This window comes from Eutrema salsugineum, unplaced genomic scaffold, assembly GCF_000478725.1.
Source record: "Eutrema salsugineum unplaced genomic scaffold, Eutsalg1_0 scaffold_10, whole genome shotgun sequence".
Classification (NCBI taxonomy): Eukaryota; Viridiplantae; Streptophyta; class Magnoliopsida; order Brassicales; family Brassicaceae; genus Eutrema; species Eutrema salsugineum.
In genome coordinates, this window is record NW_006256908.1 from 7,775,524 (window position 1) to 7,790,404 (window position 14,881).

A 14,881-nucleotide genomic window follows, 5' to 3' on the forward strand; every position below is an offset into this window, starting at 1 on the left:
AGCGTGGTTTTGATACACTCTATTACTTGATCATGACAGTCACACGTGTCAATAGGGTAGATCATTGGCAAAATAGTCAGATAAAAAAAAAGAAGACAGTTCGTCGACCGAATCTCAACAAAAAACAGGAAATATATTTTTTTTTTACACATGGGATATATTACAAGGTGCGGACGCAAGGTGTAAGGAGTGTGGCACGTACCACATACTCTCTTTTTACTATATTTTTAAGCAAAGTAATATACATAAAATTCATTAAACTCAGTTATACCAAAGTACTTTTAAAAGTGTATAACAGCCAAATAAAAACAAAATGTGCCCCACTTAAAATTTTTGTTAATCTAAATCATTTAAAACAAAAATCTAACTTCAAATCTATCTAGTTTTCATTTTATTGGTAACCACCACTACAATTGAAAAATATTGTTGTTTTTGGCGATGAACTTTATAAAGACTATGCTACGTAACCGAATGAGAACAATTTCTAAATGACCGTCGGATTTGTCAAATAGAAAAAATAACACTTTGATAATGTGCTAAATGAGGGAGCGATGAAAAAATTTCAAAATATGGAATATAGCATAATAGTTTTATAAATTTTTAATAAGTTTATTACATAATATTTATTTGATGTTCTTTCGTTGGTTTTATAATATTTATGTTACTATTAGTATTTTTTATCAATCATTTTACTATTTACAAAAAAAAAATTGTGCTCTAGACTCACTAATTTTCTAGATCCACTTCCAGAAACAAAATGTGTAGTACATGATGATGATGTTCTTACGTTATCGGCAGATTATATCCAACTTCCAAGAAGCCAACAAGGAGATGAGATATGCGGCGAGCCTCATGTATTAGACGCCCCCTACACATCCCTACACATCCCTACACATCCACATGTCAAATTAGTATTTCGTTTCTCAGGAAACTGTGTGTAAAATTTTCCTCTGCTTTGACAAACTAATCTTTTAAAACTAATCCAGGCGTATATTTCCTCGTTTCAAAACATAAAAAATGTTTAGGGTCTATAAGGAGTTGTTCTTTGTGAAAATGATATAGGTAGAACTGTTCATTGTGAATTTATATATTGTATATACGATTGCGTCGTGGAATTGTAAGTAGAATTGTTCATCATAATCAAATGTGATTGATATAGTTGAATTTAATCGTTTGATCATCAATTGTAGTATGATTAGATCAAATATCTCTTTGGTAAGTGATATATCTATATATTAAATTCATAAATAATTTTGTTAGATGAAGAAAGAAATAAATTTTAATTAATGTTTATGATTCTGTTGTATATTTGTTTTTAAATATAAATTAAAATATGTTACCATTCAATCTAATAAGATTTCTTCCTCTTCAAGAAACCGTTGATTTGATAAAAAAAAAATATATAGAAGGAGATCAAAGAATATACCCAAATAAATGAACATAAAAAGGGTGCTAAAATTGCATTAAAATTTTGAAAATAATAATTAAATAATCCTCCGCCCTAGACACAAGCAACTATAAATTAAAGCCAAGCAAAAACACTCTTTTCACCAAATTCTCTCTTTTCAAAGTTCCTTACTTCCGATCTTCAACAATCCATTTTCTTCAAAAGAGTAAAAAAATCATGGTAGTTTTGTTACAGCCAGTCACTTTGGATAGCCACCTCTGTGTTAACCCAAAATGCAAACCGAGTCCGGTATTAATCCCGGTTGTAGACTTAACCGACCCAGATGCCAAAACTCAAATTGTCAAGGCATGCGAGGAGTTCGGGTTCTTCAAAATCGTAAACCATGGGGTCCGACCCGATCTTTTGACCCAATTGGAGCAAGAAGCCATCAAGTTCTTTGCTTTGCATCAGTCTCTCAAAGATAAGGCGGGTCCACCCGACCCGTTTGGGTACGGTGGCAAACGCATCGGACCCAATGGTGACGTGGGTTGGGTTGAGTATATTCTCCTCAATGCTAATACTCATCTTTCGTCTACCAAAACCAACGCCGTTTTCCAGCAAACCCCTGCAATTTTCAGGTAAAACCCTAAACCGGTTTAGAAAACAGAGCAAAGATCTTGTGTCTTGACCCTTCAATCTTTCTTTTCCTTTTTTCCGATATTCCTCAATCTTTACTGATTTAGAAGGAAAATATATTATACAATTTTTTGATACTCGAAATCTTTCATTTTGAAAATCATTTCCGAAAAAAAAATCCCGTGAGATCATTTCCAAATTTAACACAGAGTTGCCTTGTTTAACGGAGAGAAACAGGGGATGCTCTGTTTTTTTCCCGGGGAAAAAGTGCAGATTTTGAATACTGTTAATCTGTTATTTCCCCAGTTTCTTGTCTCACATGTTCTTTGACATTAAAAGGTAATATGAATTGAAACAGAGAGGCGGTGGAAGCATACATAGAGGAGATGAAAAGAATGTCAAGCAAAGTCCTGGAGATGGTAGCAGAAGAGCTAAGGATAGAGCAAAAGGAGAAGCTGAGCAGATTGGTGAAGGTGAAGGAGAGCGATTCGTGCCTGAGGATGAACCATTATCCAGAGAAGGTTGATGATACTACGGCGAAGGAAGAGATTGGTTTCGGTGAGCACACGGATCCACAGTTGATTTCAGTGCTCAGATCAAACGACCACGAGGGTTTACAAATCTGTTTGAAAGATGGGACTTGGGTCGCTGTTCCACCTGATCACTCCACTTTCTTCGTTCTTGTCGGAGATACTCTTCAGGTACCATTTCTGTTGCGAAATTTTTTCTCTTTTTGATTTATCTTATTTTTAAATGGGTAAAATGGGAATTTCACATTTGGAGAGCTAAAGAACAAAATCTAAAAGATACGAAATAATTTATTCTAGATAAAATTGTGTTCAAGATTCGTATTAAGAAAAAAATCATATGGCTAATACTTTCAGGTATACAGTTTAGATACGTTATTAAGAGAACAATATTTTCTATTAAATGTAGAAGTATCATGTGTAAATTTATAATTGCATTCATTTTAAGATTTCTCACGTGACAAATACTATGACATGAATCATGATCGCCATATTAATCTAAGATTCATTTGTTTTCTCCTCAGCTTTTGAAACTAGCACGATATTAATTGTTGGTTCAGAGAGAAAGCATCACACATTTCAAATAACTTTTTTGGCGGTTATGTATTGATCATTGTAGGTGATGACTAACGGAAGATTCAAGAGTGTGAAACACAGAGTGCTAACAAATACAAAGAGGTCAAGATTATCGATGATATACTTCGCAGGTCCTCCGTTGACCGAGAAGATTGCTCCATTGTCATGCCTTGTCCCAGAGCAAGAGGATTGGCTTTATAAAGAGTTTACTTGGTCTCAGTACAAGTTATCTGCTTACAAGACTAAGCTTGGTGACTATAGGCTTAGTCTCTTTGAGAAACAGCTTCCATTTTCTATATCCAGTGTCTGATCTACCTTTTTATCTTTTTGCCGTTTTTTAAAAAAATTTCAATGATTATATAATTTTTTCTTGTTTATTATTCTGAACAAGAAAATCGAAACAAGAAAAATGATAAGTTTCTCAATTATTCTAATATTTTGTGTTTTGTATTCTGGTCATCTCTTAGTCTTAGTAAGAATTAGAACAACAATTATAGAACACACGTGGCTTTTGTTATGAACGATTCTTGATGACAAAGAAAAAAAAACTACCTAAACAAACGTTACGCTAAAAGTTTTCATTTTTTTTTTGTTTTTTAAAGAAAAAGGTACGGAACACACGTTATTATGAAATCAGAATTTCGTAAATGTAGTAGAGTTATGCTTAGTTTGGATGTTTCAGTTTATTCTATAAAAGTCAGGCAATGTATGTATACCTAAAAGAGTGAAGCACGATATATCTAGTTCGGAATTCAATTCCTCAAAATAACCTTTAATCAAGATGACAAGTCCATTATCGAAGACGAAGACGTCGTAATCAGGAAATTGAGTCAATACAATATCGGTGGTAAATATCCGGATTTACGTTGTTGTTTTCACATCCGTGGTACTGTCATTTTTTTTTCCTCGTAATTGCACCAAAAAAAATATATATACAAAAGAGAAGGAAGCAACTACCAAGCACGTCTTGTGTGTGCCTGCCGACAAAAATGAAGAAGCAAGAATGTAATAAAAGCTTTTTTTTGGTTGGTATAATTGTTTTACAAAACTGAAGTTGAAACTTAAACCTTTAGACAAATATATTTTACACCTACCATTCAGTGTTTTCTGTAAATTTTCTTTTTGTAGACCGTACCTAGTTAGTAGTTACCTACCGTTCAGGGAAGTGAAATGTTTTTTTTTTTGGTTAAAAGAAATGGAAGTGAAATGGTAAAAACTATGGAAAGAGACAAAGAGAGTATATAAAAAAAAAACTAATGATATATATATATTCCCTCTGTTCAGAATTATTTGATGTTTTAGAAGGTTTTTTTTGTTCAGAATTATTTGATATTCTCACTTTTCAATGCAAAATTTAATGAATTTTTATAGTTTTTGACTTTTTATATTCTGCAGATAGTCTTCTTATTGGTTGAATGATATTTAAATGAATTATAAATAATATTTTTAGTATAGGAAAAATAAAAATTAAATGAATTCTTAAACTGTGTGCAAAAACCTTAAACATCAAATAATTCTGAACAGAGGGAGTATAAAAAAAAGTTAACTACAAAGGGGAGTGAAAGTTAAAAATTTTAGCAACAGAAAACACAATAATGGAAATGTACTTCGTGTTTCTTTCAATAAACCATAATTACAGATTTTATTCTATTTTAAAAACAAAATTTCCAACTGTGGATCACGTGCTTGTTTCGTTTATGTATCTCTGCGAGAGCTGTTGTTCAACTCTCGCCATCCATCGAGAGAGAGAGAGAGAGAGAATTTTCTTGTTTTCTTCTCCTTCTCTCTTTGCTTCTTCACCTCTTGAGCTTTGAGATTCATCAACGATGGCGACCGATGAGCCCTCTCTTACTCGCTGGAGCTTTCTGGTAAATCTGACTCTGTTTCTCACTCTCTCTCACCTTCCTTTTAGAAATCACATTCCAGGAAAATGCAGTCATCAAGATAACTTGGTTTTCTTTTTTTTGAAATATTGGTTCTAAATCGAAGTCAAACTCTTTAATGTCGCTTCGACTTTCCAAAATGAAAAAAAATTAAAAGAAAAAGAAATTCTTTAATCACCGGAGAAACCGAGGAATTCGCTTAGACATGCTTTCGTTTCAGCCTTTAATTCTCGAATTTAGACATTGAACTAGTGAACAAAGATCCCGTTTCTTCGGTTTCTCTAAACTCAAAGCCATGAGCTTGGGGAATTGATCGATTTGTTCAAGAAAAAAATCTATTATGTATTTATTTAGGAGTTTAAAACGTTTTATGATGCCAAGTTTGGGAGGAAGAAGCTGCCTGAAGAACCTCAGAACGGCCAACAAGTAGATGGATCTTCCAGCAACAACAAGGAAGAAGAACCTTCCCAAGTCCCCAATCCAGTTCAGGTCCCTTTTTTTTTTGCCTTCTTTTAAGCTTTAGGAGAGTTCGTGTATGTCTCTTCTTTCTTTGTCCTGTGATAATTCAAAGTGTTGGTCTTTCCGATGAATTGCAGGAGAGTAACACTGGTGTGGTCAATGGGATCCGCGAGAAGCCGTAATTTGCTTTTCTCTTCATTTCCTTGTGGTTTCTTTTGTTCAATAGTGTTGGATCTGAGTCTGAGGAATGGTTAGCAGAAGAAATAACTGTCTCTATTTTTGTTTCTTCTGCAGGAAAAAGTCCATGTTTCCACCTTTTGAGTCTGCAGAAACTCGTGCTCTCGCAGAGAGTTTGAGTAGGTAAGTCACTGTGGGTACTAGATAACATTTTTGCTCTTAACATCATCTTCTTGTGTTTCATGGCTTGTGTGGGATTCTTTGTGTCAGGGATATTATCCGTGGGAATCCAAATATCAAGTGGGAAAGCATCAAGGGTTTAGAAAACGCCAAAAGGTTGCTCAAAGAAGCTGTGGTGATGCCTATAAAATACCCCACGTATGTTCTTCTTTGCTCTCTAGAATATGCCAATGTCGATGACTTCTAGTTTATGTTGGTTCTTGAATCTCAACTTCTGATTTCAGCTACTTTAATGGTCTACTATCTCCATGGAAAGGAATTCTTCTTTTTGGTCCACCTGGTACCGGAAAGGTTTTGCGATGATTCTATCTCGAATGTGTTATTCCTCTGAGGTTCTGTTTCTTGACGAGCAGATTAGAAACGAGAGCTATGCTTAACAGTGATAAATCCTCTTCTGCAGACTATGCTTGCAAAGGCTGTTGCTACAGAGTGCAATACAACTTTCTTCAATATCTCAGCCTCATCTGTTGTTAGCAAATGGAGAGGTGTAATCTTCTTCATCTGAATTTACTCGAAACAATGGAAATTGTTGCACTCTTTTTGAGTAATAACATTTTGGATATCTGTGTTTTGATGTTTTGCAGGTGATTCTGAGAAGTTGATAAGAGTGCTGTTCGATCTAGCTAGGCATCACGCACCTTCGACGATATTTCTTGATGAAATAGACGCGATCATAAGCCAGCGTGGTGGTGAAGGCCGTAGTGAACATGAAGCAAGTAGGCGTCTCAAAACCGAGCTTCTCATTCAGGTTTTTAAAAAAAAATGCTCGAGAACCTTATCGTCTCACAAAGATCATCATCTTGCTAGGCCATTAGTAACCTTACAGATGCTATTCGGGCTCAAAACTTGCAGATGGATGGGTTACAGAAAACGAATGAGCTTGTGTTTGTTTTAGCAGCTACAAATCTTCCCTGGGAACTAGATGCAGCTATGCTCCGACGTCTAGAGAAAAGAGTATCCTTTTTGTTTTTTTTGTTTGTTTTCATATTCTTTTATGACTCTCCCTTGTTTTGGACTTAACTAGTGAAATCTTTAGATTCTTGTACCTTTGCCGGATCCGGAAGCAAGAAGAGGAATGTTCGAGATGCTCTTGCCGTCACAACCGGGAGATGAGCCATTGCCGCATGATGTGCTGGTTGAGAGATCCGAGGGTTACTCTGGTTCGGACATTCGGATACTTTGCAAGGAAGCTGCGATGCAACCATTGAGACGCACTCTTGCTTTGTTGGAAGACACAGAAGAAATTGTGCCTGAAGATGGTAATATATCTTTTCAAAAGATATCCATCATTGGCATACGTTTTGAAAAACTGCAGAATCTTTGACGTTTTTGTTCCTTATTTTTTGGTTGCAGAGTTGCCAAAAGTGGGACCAATCCTACCAGAAGACATTGATCGAGCTCTGAGCAATACTCGACCATCAGCTCATCTGCATGCCCATCTCTACGACAAGTTTAACGATGATTATGGTAGCCACATCCTTAAGTAAATTCTATGAAACATATACAAATCATATATGTCATCTACAACTTCATCATTATTTGTATGGCAGCATCCAAATCCTGCTCTCAGTGACTTCTTTTTTTTGTTTTAAAATTAAGAATAAAAACTCTTTCAGGGAAAGAAGGATCTTATTACTCCATATTGTTGGAATTTTTTTTCTACGTTTTGGCTTCTTGGTTGATGAATGTAGTCTTTTCTTGTTGCTAATCGTCTTGAATATCGATAAGAGTGTGCAGTAGAAATCATGAAGATTAAAGAAAAGGCCGTATAATTAAACTAAATTGAGTCGGATGAAAAATTACAAAAAGAAAAAGAAACAGCACCAAATTCTTGGTGAGTGTTTGGTATATGATCATATTCCTGAGACGTATTAGAAACAACAGTTTTCACTCGGTACTCTCCGGACCAGATTTTCCTTTCTTGGACCGTTTTCTTGTCCTCTTTTTTGTAACGCTTTCACCTTCTATCTTTTCCTGAAAACACCACAACAAAAATCGAAATTGTAAACATTGGAACATTTTTAGTTACACCATCATTTACATTAAAGCTGCTAAACCTCTATCTAACCTTTTGGGCACCAGATTTCGATTCAGCTTTAGATTTCGATTGAGGTTTCACGGCACTGTTCGCTTTCTTTTTCTTCATGCATGAAAGTGGGTTTGGACCCTGCAGAGTTTTGAGACAACATTGTTAGTTTCACTATTGCTACTTCATCTGCGAGACTTAGAACACACAACACAATGAGTGTACAATACCTTTGCTCTATTTCGCTTGAATTGAGGTCTATCCTTCACACCGAGTCCATTTCCTGTATTGACCACTCGAGGCGCTTCCCATTGCTCATCTTCAATTGTTTCTTCTCCTCTTTTAGCAGCTAAGATTCTTGCAGTCTGTTTCTCAAGCATTCTCTTTTCTGCATCGGTCATCATTAGCCGCTTTCTCTCAGAGCTTTTGGCTGTCTCACGTTGGAAATCAGAAGGTTGATCGATCAGCAGAGTCTTCCTTAGCCCAAACAGAAGAGGAACGATAGACTCCTGAAAGAAAATTTCCAAAAACGGATCATATTATTAATAAAAAAAAACCCTCACAGAAAATCCATCCTCTGAAACAAAAAGAACTCTGCTCATGAACTAACCTGTTGAAGCTTCTTCCTAAACTCGAAGTCCTGAGTGCCAAGAAAGAAATGCTCGGAATTGTTGGTCCTAATTACATCCGACAAACACGCGTCTGCTGATTTTGCCTCCTCGTGCTCACACCTAAAAGACTCAAATGAATATACATTGTCCAAATTCCATGCCTGGAACTTACAAAAGATCCTCACTTTCTATACATTAAGCTCTCATCATAGAGGATATATATAAAACTCAGTTCCGTGCTTAATGAATCCAACATTTCACAATCTCCCAATTAATCCAACACCAAATCCTACGAGACCAGCAAATTCATACACAATCCAGTTCGAGAAGTCTCCGGATAAATACATTCTTAGACACTGTAAATGACAAATAAATCAATGCAAGATAACAAATGAAAAGGAAGCTTACGTCGCTGTACTAAGCATCTGGGCAGCCTCCAGAGATTCCGCAAAATCATAACCCAGTTTCTGCAACTCCGCAACGACACATCTACGAGCACCATTAAGAAATCGGGTAAAAATTGATCTGAAGCAGTGAGTGAGAGAAGAAGCATAAGAGAAAGAGATGATAAAGAACCTGGTGGTGAAGAGCTTGACGGGACCTCCGAGGAGTTCGGAGATAGCAGTATCGGCGGGAGTGATCTCGTTAGTGACAAGATGGTGGATGAAGGTACCGTCGCAAAGGACTTTATAGGGCTGTCGGAATCCGAAACAGACCGTGAAGAATCTCACGGTTCTCCTGTTCTTCTTCTGTCTCTTCACTCTCATCTTCTCTCTCTCGACGGAAACCTACGCACGGCGATTATCAGAGGCGACGGCGGTTGAATTAGGGTTTAAGGTTTTATTTTTGATGAAGCTGATGCGATAAACGCCGATTTTGGAAGATGATGACTTATGTGTTTGGTTCAGTTTAGAAAATTCGGTTTCATTGGTTTGCTTGGTTATACGGATGATCTTGTACACATTAACTAAAAAATAGATTGCACTTGAAAAAAAAAAATTACGAATCTATTTAGTTTGGGTTTCTTAAAAAAAAAAACAGAACAACCTAAGCATCAAAGAAACAACAATATTTTCAAGAGAGAAGGCAACTATTTCAAAAAGGCTACAAGAGTTTCTTCTTTACTTTGTTCTTTCAAAAAGGCTCACGTCTTTGAAGCTCACTTCATTGATCGTTTCTTCTTCTTCTTCTTCTTCTTCTTCGCATCTGCTTTTTTCTCTCCATTGTGAATTTGTGATTAAAACTATCTCCGCAAACCCCATACGTGTTCGTATATGTTTTTGCAATGCACATCTTTATGATGAATAAGAATCACACCTTAATTTATGTTCTTCAGATAATTGTTCTTCCCATTATTTTCCACGAACGCTGAGCTAAGCTGAGTGACCCCAAAAATTGATAATTCAACCACACAAATCATTAATTTAATCCAGAACTGGACAAACATTGGCTTGTGATTATCATTCAAAGGTGTTCATATACTAACCTCCTTGATTTGATTTCTCAGGTTCTCGACTTGTAACCGGTTCTCTGATCTGAACCTCTCGACACTTTGCATGAACTCGTTCATCTCCGAGCATTTCAGTTTGTAATACTTGTCCCTCTCTTCGTCTAGCTCTTTTAACTCTTCCACCTCGCTCTTCAGTGTCCTATCCTCCAATAGAATTCAGCACAAAATTAATCAGCGCATTAATTTGATATCGTAACCATCAAACCAACAAAGAATCAGAAAGCAAACAAACCTCAGCTGCTGTATAGAGCAGTGGTATTTGGAATCGAGATCTTCGATGCTAGATCTGAGAATTTTGATCTTGAGGTTTTGTGAAGCAATCTTTTGGTCGAGCATCAGACATTTGCGTTCTATGGACTGTATACTTGCGTGCTTCGATTCTAATATCTGTGATTTGTTCACTTGTAGCTCTTTTTCCGCCTATCAACCATTGAATCAACAGCATAGAACCAGAAACGAAAGTGGTGACGGAAATCAGAGAGTATGATCTGTTTCATTATTCGCTGGGAAACTTGATTTCAGATTAAGTTTAAGCTACTGTTCATCAACCAGAGATCTCGATTAAAACGGAGATGAAGCGATTCTCTTCTTTTCATACTCGAAGATCGTCTAAATCACTAGCGACACTGAAACTCAATGATTCAACGGAACGAATAGAATTTAGGATCCTAATTGATTGGATTGTTGGTACCTGGAGAAGATGAAGTCGTTGGTTTCTGGTGAATTCCATTTGATCTAGTCTCTCCTTGAAAGCTGCAGAAAGCGCCATTGCTGCTAGAGAGAGCTAAGAGAGAAAGCGAGAGAGAATAGAGGAATTTGAAAATTTTGGAGATTGGAATAAGCGGAGTAAGTAATACAAATATATGGACAAGGATGGGCACACTTTGAAGTCCCACAATAGTTAATAAGCCCACTAAGCATTTTCAACTTAAGATCCTACTAACTAACTGATATTGATTTTCAGTTTTTTGAATTTTTTTCATGATGAGAAGCCATACAACTCATTTGCAGTGTCCAAATTCGTCTGCACTTTGGACAATCAACCAATTTGTAGTATCGAAATTCACCATTTCAACAATCAATTCTTTATCATTCAACTAATTTGTCGATTAAACTAAAACTACAGGGCCATCTATAACCATAAAGCTTCATTATGTATGTATGGGTGAGTCATGGATAAGCAAACTTGAGGGCATAATTGATGATGCAAGAAAGGAGGAAGCTTGTTCGTGTTGATCAATGAAGAAAGATCCATTCTGGTTAGATCTCGACTACATCTCCAAATGCAAAAGAGTTTTTTTTTTTTCCAGCGGATCTTTTGGTGAATGCGAGAGTGAGTACTTTTTTTTTTTTTTTTTGAAGTTCATTTCTACAAGAAGAACACAAGCATAGAATGGAAAGAGCACAACTCAACTGAAATTGACAAGCTTTTGGAAGAAAGCACAAACGAGATAGGTTCACACAAGGATGGCAAATTCAGGTAAATAAATACAGACAAAAAAGTCAAGAGAAAGACCGATCACGATGATCAGACTGACTTGACGGCGGTGGAGGAATCCGAATCGGAAATATCCGGAGGACGATTTTGAAGGAGAGGAGCGCGAACATCGGAGGATGTGTCGACGTCTTGGTCGTCGGGATCGTAATCGGGATTGAGAGATCTGTCGATGGCTTCACGGCCTGACTCCAAACAAGGCTTACAAGCCATCTCTATCGCTATCCATCCCAAGATCACTCCGGCTATTGCTATCAACGCGCTCGTTAATGCCGCCATTTGAGATCTCTCTCTCTCTCTCGTGGCTCAGACTCGCAATTTCTCTGGGACTGTATCACCATATGATTGACTCTCCCCTCAATTCAGGGAGGAAGTAGATGTTGAAATCCCAATTATGCCCCTCTCTTGGAGTATATTCTTTTTTGTCGGCAACAATTATGAGAAACTAATTACAATTTTGTTCCCTTAATGCATTTACAAGTGATTAAGACATTAACGTTCGGTCCCCATGGTTTTTGGTTTGGTACAATGTTGTTTCTGATAAAAGAAAGAAGATCATGTATGTGTCAATAAAAAAAAAAGTATAAACTAAAAAGCTTCAGAGTTTGATTTCACCAGCAGAGACCATCAAAGGAAAAGAGTGAAAAAACGTATAAAGGGTAAAAGTAAAAAACACAGTCACCACACAAAAATAAAATTACTGGCAGAGATGTTCGACGGCAGTGACGATCTGAGCTGGTTGAACAACCGTCCATTCCTCCAATGTACCGGCGTAAGGAGTCGGAACATCCTGAGAAGACAAACACATCACCGGAGCATCCAAGTAATCATTAAAGTTCTCGTTTATCGCTGCCGTCAAGCTTGCTCCGATCCCTCCCGTTCTCATACATTCCTCCACAATCAAAACCCGGTGCGTCTTCTTCACCGAGTTCCCGATAGTGTAGAGGTCGAACGGCTTCAAAGACCTAATGTCGATTACCTCTGGATCATACCCTTTGTTCACCAGCGTCTTTGCAGCCTGCATTACATGGTACCTGATACACACGTATTCCATACGATTTTGAGTTGTTTCAGTTTCAATGAAGAGGATCTTTTGGTTATTGTTCAATACCTCATCCGAGAATACGTGAGTATCGTGATGTGTTCACCAGGTCTGACCATTTCCGCTTCTTCTAGGTTACAGATGTATTCTTCGTCTGGGATACTCTCCTTGAGGTTATAGAGGAGAACGTGTTCAAACAGAATCACTGGATTCTCGCTTCTTATCGCAGCTTTCATCAATCCTTTAGCATTGTAAGGTGTTGAGCATGCAACCATCTGGATCCCAGGAATTGACTGGAAGTAAGACTCGAGCCGTTGGGAATGCTCAGCTCCGAGCTGCCGGCCCACACCACCGGGACCACGGATTACAACAGGGATAGTGAACTGACCACCGGATGTGTAGTGAAGCATGCCACAGTTGTTGGAGATTTGGTTGAATGCTAAGAGGAGAAACCCCATGTTCATACCTTCGATAACAGGTCTTAGTCCTGTCATGGCGGCTCCAATGCCCATACCGGTGAAGGCGTTTTCACAGATTGGAGTGTCGAGAACCCTGAGATCGCCGAATTTATCAGCTAGGCCTTTGGTCACTTTGTATGAGCCTCCGTAATGGCCTACGTCTTCACCCATGACACATACATGTGGATCTCTGTCCATCTCTTCTTCTAGACCTTCTTGAAGTGCCTCGAAAAGCAACAGCTCATGTCTGCAGAAATTTTTTATGGCTAAAAATTAGTTATGCTTATGTTGTGGCAAAAAGGCATAAACTTGACATGGAAGTGGAGTAAGAGATGTGCTTATACTTGGAACAATGGATGCATAAGTGAAAATGCATATGTTTTAAAAATAGTCGCATAGATTAGATGTAACGTCACATGAATCTCGTATGAAACACAAGCTTTAATCAATTGCAGGACTTTTGAGGTCGTTCATAGAGAGATGTTTTCCAGTGGAAATTGTTCATTTGGTCTGCCAATACAGCAGAATTTGAAATGCTCGTAAGAGATTACCAAGTTCAGATTTGCAATCACTTTTATCAATTCGAACACTACTACTTCTAGAGACCCCCAAAGTATGGTTCTTTTGAACAAAGATTCGAATATAATCTACAATTGGCCCGGATCTAACACCAGGAAATCCAAAAAAGGCATTTGCATGATCAAACATAATGAATCTAAACCGGAAGATTGTTCAAGCAGTATCATAGATCTAGTGAATTGTAGAACAAAATTTACTTTAAGATCCCAGAAATGAGCCCATGAGCCTAAGAACAGTTAACTGCCAAACAATAGATAACTTTTGTCCCCCCCATTAAAATGGTCAAGAGTCCAAAATTTCTCAATCAATGCATGAAATCAAACCTTAAGTATTATTAAGTGACAAACAAATGGATTCAGAACATACCCAGACTTTGATGAGGTGGAGCTCGCAGCCTTGTCCGCCTTCGTCTACAGAAATCCGAGACCCCGTCAAATATCCATTTGCAGATTCTTAAGAAGAGAAAGAGAAAACCCAAAGGTAGAGAAAGCATACCGCAACAGCATTTACTATCAACTGCTCAGAGCGACGAGCTTTGAGGCCAGAACCAAAGCTCTTAATCCCATCAGATCCAGCCGCAATGTATCTCTTGCTCCTCACTGCATCAAAACCCAATACAACAACATTTGGTAAGATCTTATCAAATTCATCACAAAACTAAATAATCTCCAACATGAAAAATCAAGGAATTTAATCGCCAAAATGATAAAATTACAGGAAAACCAATGGCGGAGAATAGAGATCGTCCTCCAAATTCGAAATCAAAACTAGAAAGTGAGCGAACCTGAGAGAGATGAGCGAGAAGGAGCTACGGGTTTGTTGGAATCAATAGAATTAAACGGCGACAGAGCCGTTGCAGCTCCAGCTCCAGCTCCAGCTCCTTGGAGTATCGCAGACATTTTCCGAGAAAATCAAAGAGAGGGAAAATACCACAGAGCTCCTGAGTCCTGACAATGAAAAAGAATTTTATGCACAGACAAAAAAAAATAAAGAAGTGTTGATGAACAGAAGAGTGAAGAAGAGCGGAGAAATCGAAGAAAATTAAAAGGCGTGAAAGTGAGAAATCGTATTCCACATATACCACATATGATATACCGGCTTCTGGTTTAGTCCAAGTTTTTTGGTTTAACTTAATTTCTACTTTCATTTGGTCTGTTTGTAAATGAAACAAAAAGGTTTATTTCTTTTTGCAAATGTTAAAGGAAAAATCGTATTCCACATGAACTATTTTTCAAATTCTTTATCTTTTGTTTTCCTTAAATTCACCTGGTGAAG

At 37.3% G+C, this 14,881-nt stretch overlaps 6 protein-coding genes across 7 annotated transcripts; 2 read left to right on the plus strand and 4 right to left on the minus strand.

Annotated features, from left to right (window-relative positions):
* Positions 1-1,624: 1,624 nt before the first annotated feature.
* On the plus strand, positions 1,625-3,436 carry LOC18026559 (gibberellin 2-beta-dioxygenase 3). The gene is made up of 3 exons (XM_006410538.1): positions 1,625-2,025; positions 2,382-2,724; positions 3,170-3,436. Exons 1-3 carry the CDS (start codon positions 1,625-1,627, stop codon positions 3,434-3,436), a joined length of 1,011 nt encoding a protein of 336 aa, XP_006410601.1.
* A 1,400-nt stretch (positions 3,437-4,836) lies between these two features.
* LOC18026560 (katanin p60 ATPase-containing subunit A-like 2) lies at positions 4,837-7,553 on the plus strand. Of its 2 annotated transcripts, none has more exons than XM_006410539.2 (11): positions 4,837-4,994; positions 5,391-5,498; positions 5,606-5,646; positions 5,763-5,828; positions 5,916-6,023; positions 6,110-6,176; positions 6,286-6,370; positions 6,470-6,633; positions 6,738-6,839; positions 6,922-7,144; positions 7,239-7,552. In XM_006410539.2, the coding sequence occupies exons 1-11, from the start codon at positions 4,953-4,955 to the stop codon at positions 7,370-7,372; spliced, it is 1,140 nt and encodes a 379-aa protein (XP_006410602.1). In that variant the 5' UTR covers positions 4,837-4,952; the 3' UTR covers positions 7,373-7,552. The 2 variants fall into 2 exon arrangements, with proteins under 2 accessions (XP_006410602.1, XP_024016689.1); XM_024160921.1 differs by having other exon boundaries at positions 4,842-4,994; positions 5,364-5,498; positions 7,239-7,553.
* Positions 7,554-7,633: 80 nt separating this feature from the next.
* On the minus strand, positions 7,634-9,419 carry LOC18026561 (rRNA-processing protein UTP23 homolog). The gene is made up of 6 exons (XM_006410540.2): positions 9,099-9,419; positions 8,931-9,011; positions 8,522-8,642; positions 8,142-8,420; positions 7,954-8,052; positions 7,634-7,859 (listed from the first exon to the last, which is right to left on the minus strand). The coding sequence occupies exons 1-6, from the start codon at positions 9,287-9,289 to the stop codon at positions 7,773-7,775; spliced, it is 858 nt and encodes a 285-aa protein (XP_006410603.1). The 5' UTR covers positions 9,290-9,419; the 3' UTR covers positions 7,634-7,772.
* A 130-nt stretch (positions 9,420-9,549) lies between these two features.
* On the minus strand, positions 9,550-11,368 carry LOC18026562. Its single transcript, XM_006410541.2, has 4 exons — positions 10,724-11,368; positions 10,265-10,452; positions 10,009-10,171; positions 9,550-9,900 (listed from the first exon to the last, which is right to left on the minus strand). Exons 1-4 carry the CDS (start codon positions 10,799-10,801, stop codon positions 9,841-9,843), a joined length of 489 nt encoding a protein of 162 aa, XP_006410604.1. The 5' UTR covers positions 10,802-11,368; the 3' UTR covers positions 9,550-9,840.
* A 23-nt stretch (positions 11,369-11,391) lies between these two features.
* On the minus strand, positions 11,392-11,894 carry LOC18026563. Its single transcript, XM_006410542.2, has one exon. The coding sequence runs from the start codon at positions 11,804-11,806 to the stop codon at positions 11,561-11,563; it is 246 nt and encodes an 81-aa protein (XP_006410605.1). The 5' UTR covers positions 11,807-11,894; the 3' UTR covers positions 11,392-11,560.
* Positions 11,895-12,089: 195 nt separating this feature from the next.
* LOC18026564 (pyruvate dehydrogenase E1 component subunit beta-3, chloroplastic) lies at positions 12,090-14,639 on the minus strand. The gene is made up of 5 exons (XM_006410543.2): positions 14,391-14,639; positions 14,102-14,205; positions 13,973-14,016; positions 12,639-13,274; positions 12,090-12,561 (listed from the first exon to the last, which is right to left on the minus strand). Exons 1-5 carry the CDS (start codon positions 14,503-14,505, stop codon positions 12,225-12,227), a joined length of 1,236 nt encoding a protein of 411 aa, XP_006410606.1. The 5' UTR covers positions 14,506-14,639; the 3' UTR covers positions 12,090-12,224.
* Positions 14,640-14,881: the final 242 nt, after the last annotated feature.

Coding starts and splice junctions, on each gene's coding strand:
- LOC18026559 (XM_006410538.1), top strand. CDS start 1,625: ATGGTAGTTTTGTTACAGCCAGTCACTTTGGATAGCCACCTCTGTGTT. Junction 2,026..2,381: donor CAAACCCCTGCAATTTTCAG/GTAAAACCCTAA, acceptor GAATTGAAACAG/AGAGGCGGTGGAAGCATACA. Junction 2,725..3,169: donor TTGTCGGAGATACTCTTCAG/GTACCATTTCTG, acceptor TGATCATTGTAG/GTGATGACTAACGGAAGATT.
- LOC18026560 (XM_024160921.1), top strand. CDS start 4,953: ATGGCGACCGATGAGCCCTCTCTTACTCGCTGGAGCTTTCTG. Junction 5,647..5,762: donor AATGGGATCCGCGAGAAGCC/GTAATTTGCTTT, acceptor TTTCTTCTGCAG/GAAAAAGTCCATGTTTCCAC. Junction 6,840..6,921: donor TCCGACGTCTAGAGAAAAGA/GTATCCTTTTTG, acceptor TGAAATCTTTAG/ATTCTTGTACCTTTGCCGGA.
- LOC18026561 (XM_006410540.2), bottom strand. CDS start 9,289: ATGAGAGTGAAGAGACAGAAGAAGAACAGGAGAACCGTGAGATTCTTC. Junction 8,421..8,521: donor TTAGGAAGAAGCTTCAACAG/GTTAGTTCATGA, acceptor ATTTTCTTTCAG/GAGTCTATCGTTCCTCTTCT. Junction 7,860..7,953: donor CGAAATCTGGTGCCCAAAAG/GTTAGATAGAGG, acceptor TGGTGTTTTCAG/GAAAAGATAGAAGGTGAAAG.
- LOC18026562 (XM_006410541.2), bottom strand. CDS start 10,801: ATGGCGCTTTCTGCAGCTTTCAAGGAGAGACTAGATCAAATGGAATTC. Junction 10,172..10,264: donor TGCTCTATACAGCAGCTGAG/GTTTGTTTGCTT, acceptor ATTGGAGGATAG/GACACTGAAGAGCGAGGTGG. Junction 9,901..10,008: donor TGAGAAATCAAATCAAGGAG/GTTAGTATATGA, acceptor GGGGTCACTCAG/CTTAGCTCAGCGTTCGTGGA.
- LOC18026563 (XM_006410542.2), bottom strand. CDS start 11,806: ATGGCGGCATTAACGAGCGCGTTGATAGCAATAGCCGGAGTGATCTTG.
- LOC18026564 (XM_006410543.2), bottom strand. CDS start 14,505: ATGTCTGCGATACTCCAAGGAGCTGGAGCTGGAGCTGGAGCTGCAACG. Junction 14,206..14,390: donor TTCTCGCTCATCTCTCTCAG/GTTCGCTCACTT, acceptor GTTTTGATGCAG/TGAGGAGCAAGAGATACATT. Junction 13,275..13,972: donor TCCACCTCATCAAAGTCTGG/GTATGTTCTGAA, acceptor AAATTTCTGCAG/ACATGAGCTGTTGCTTTTCG.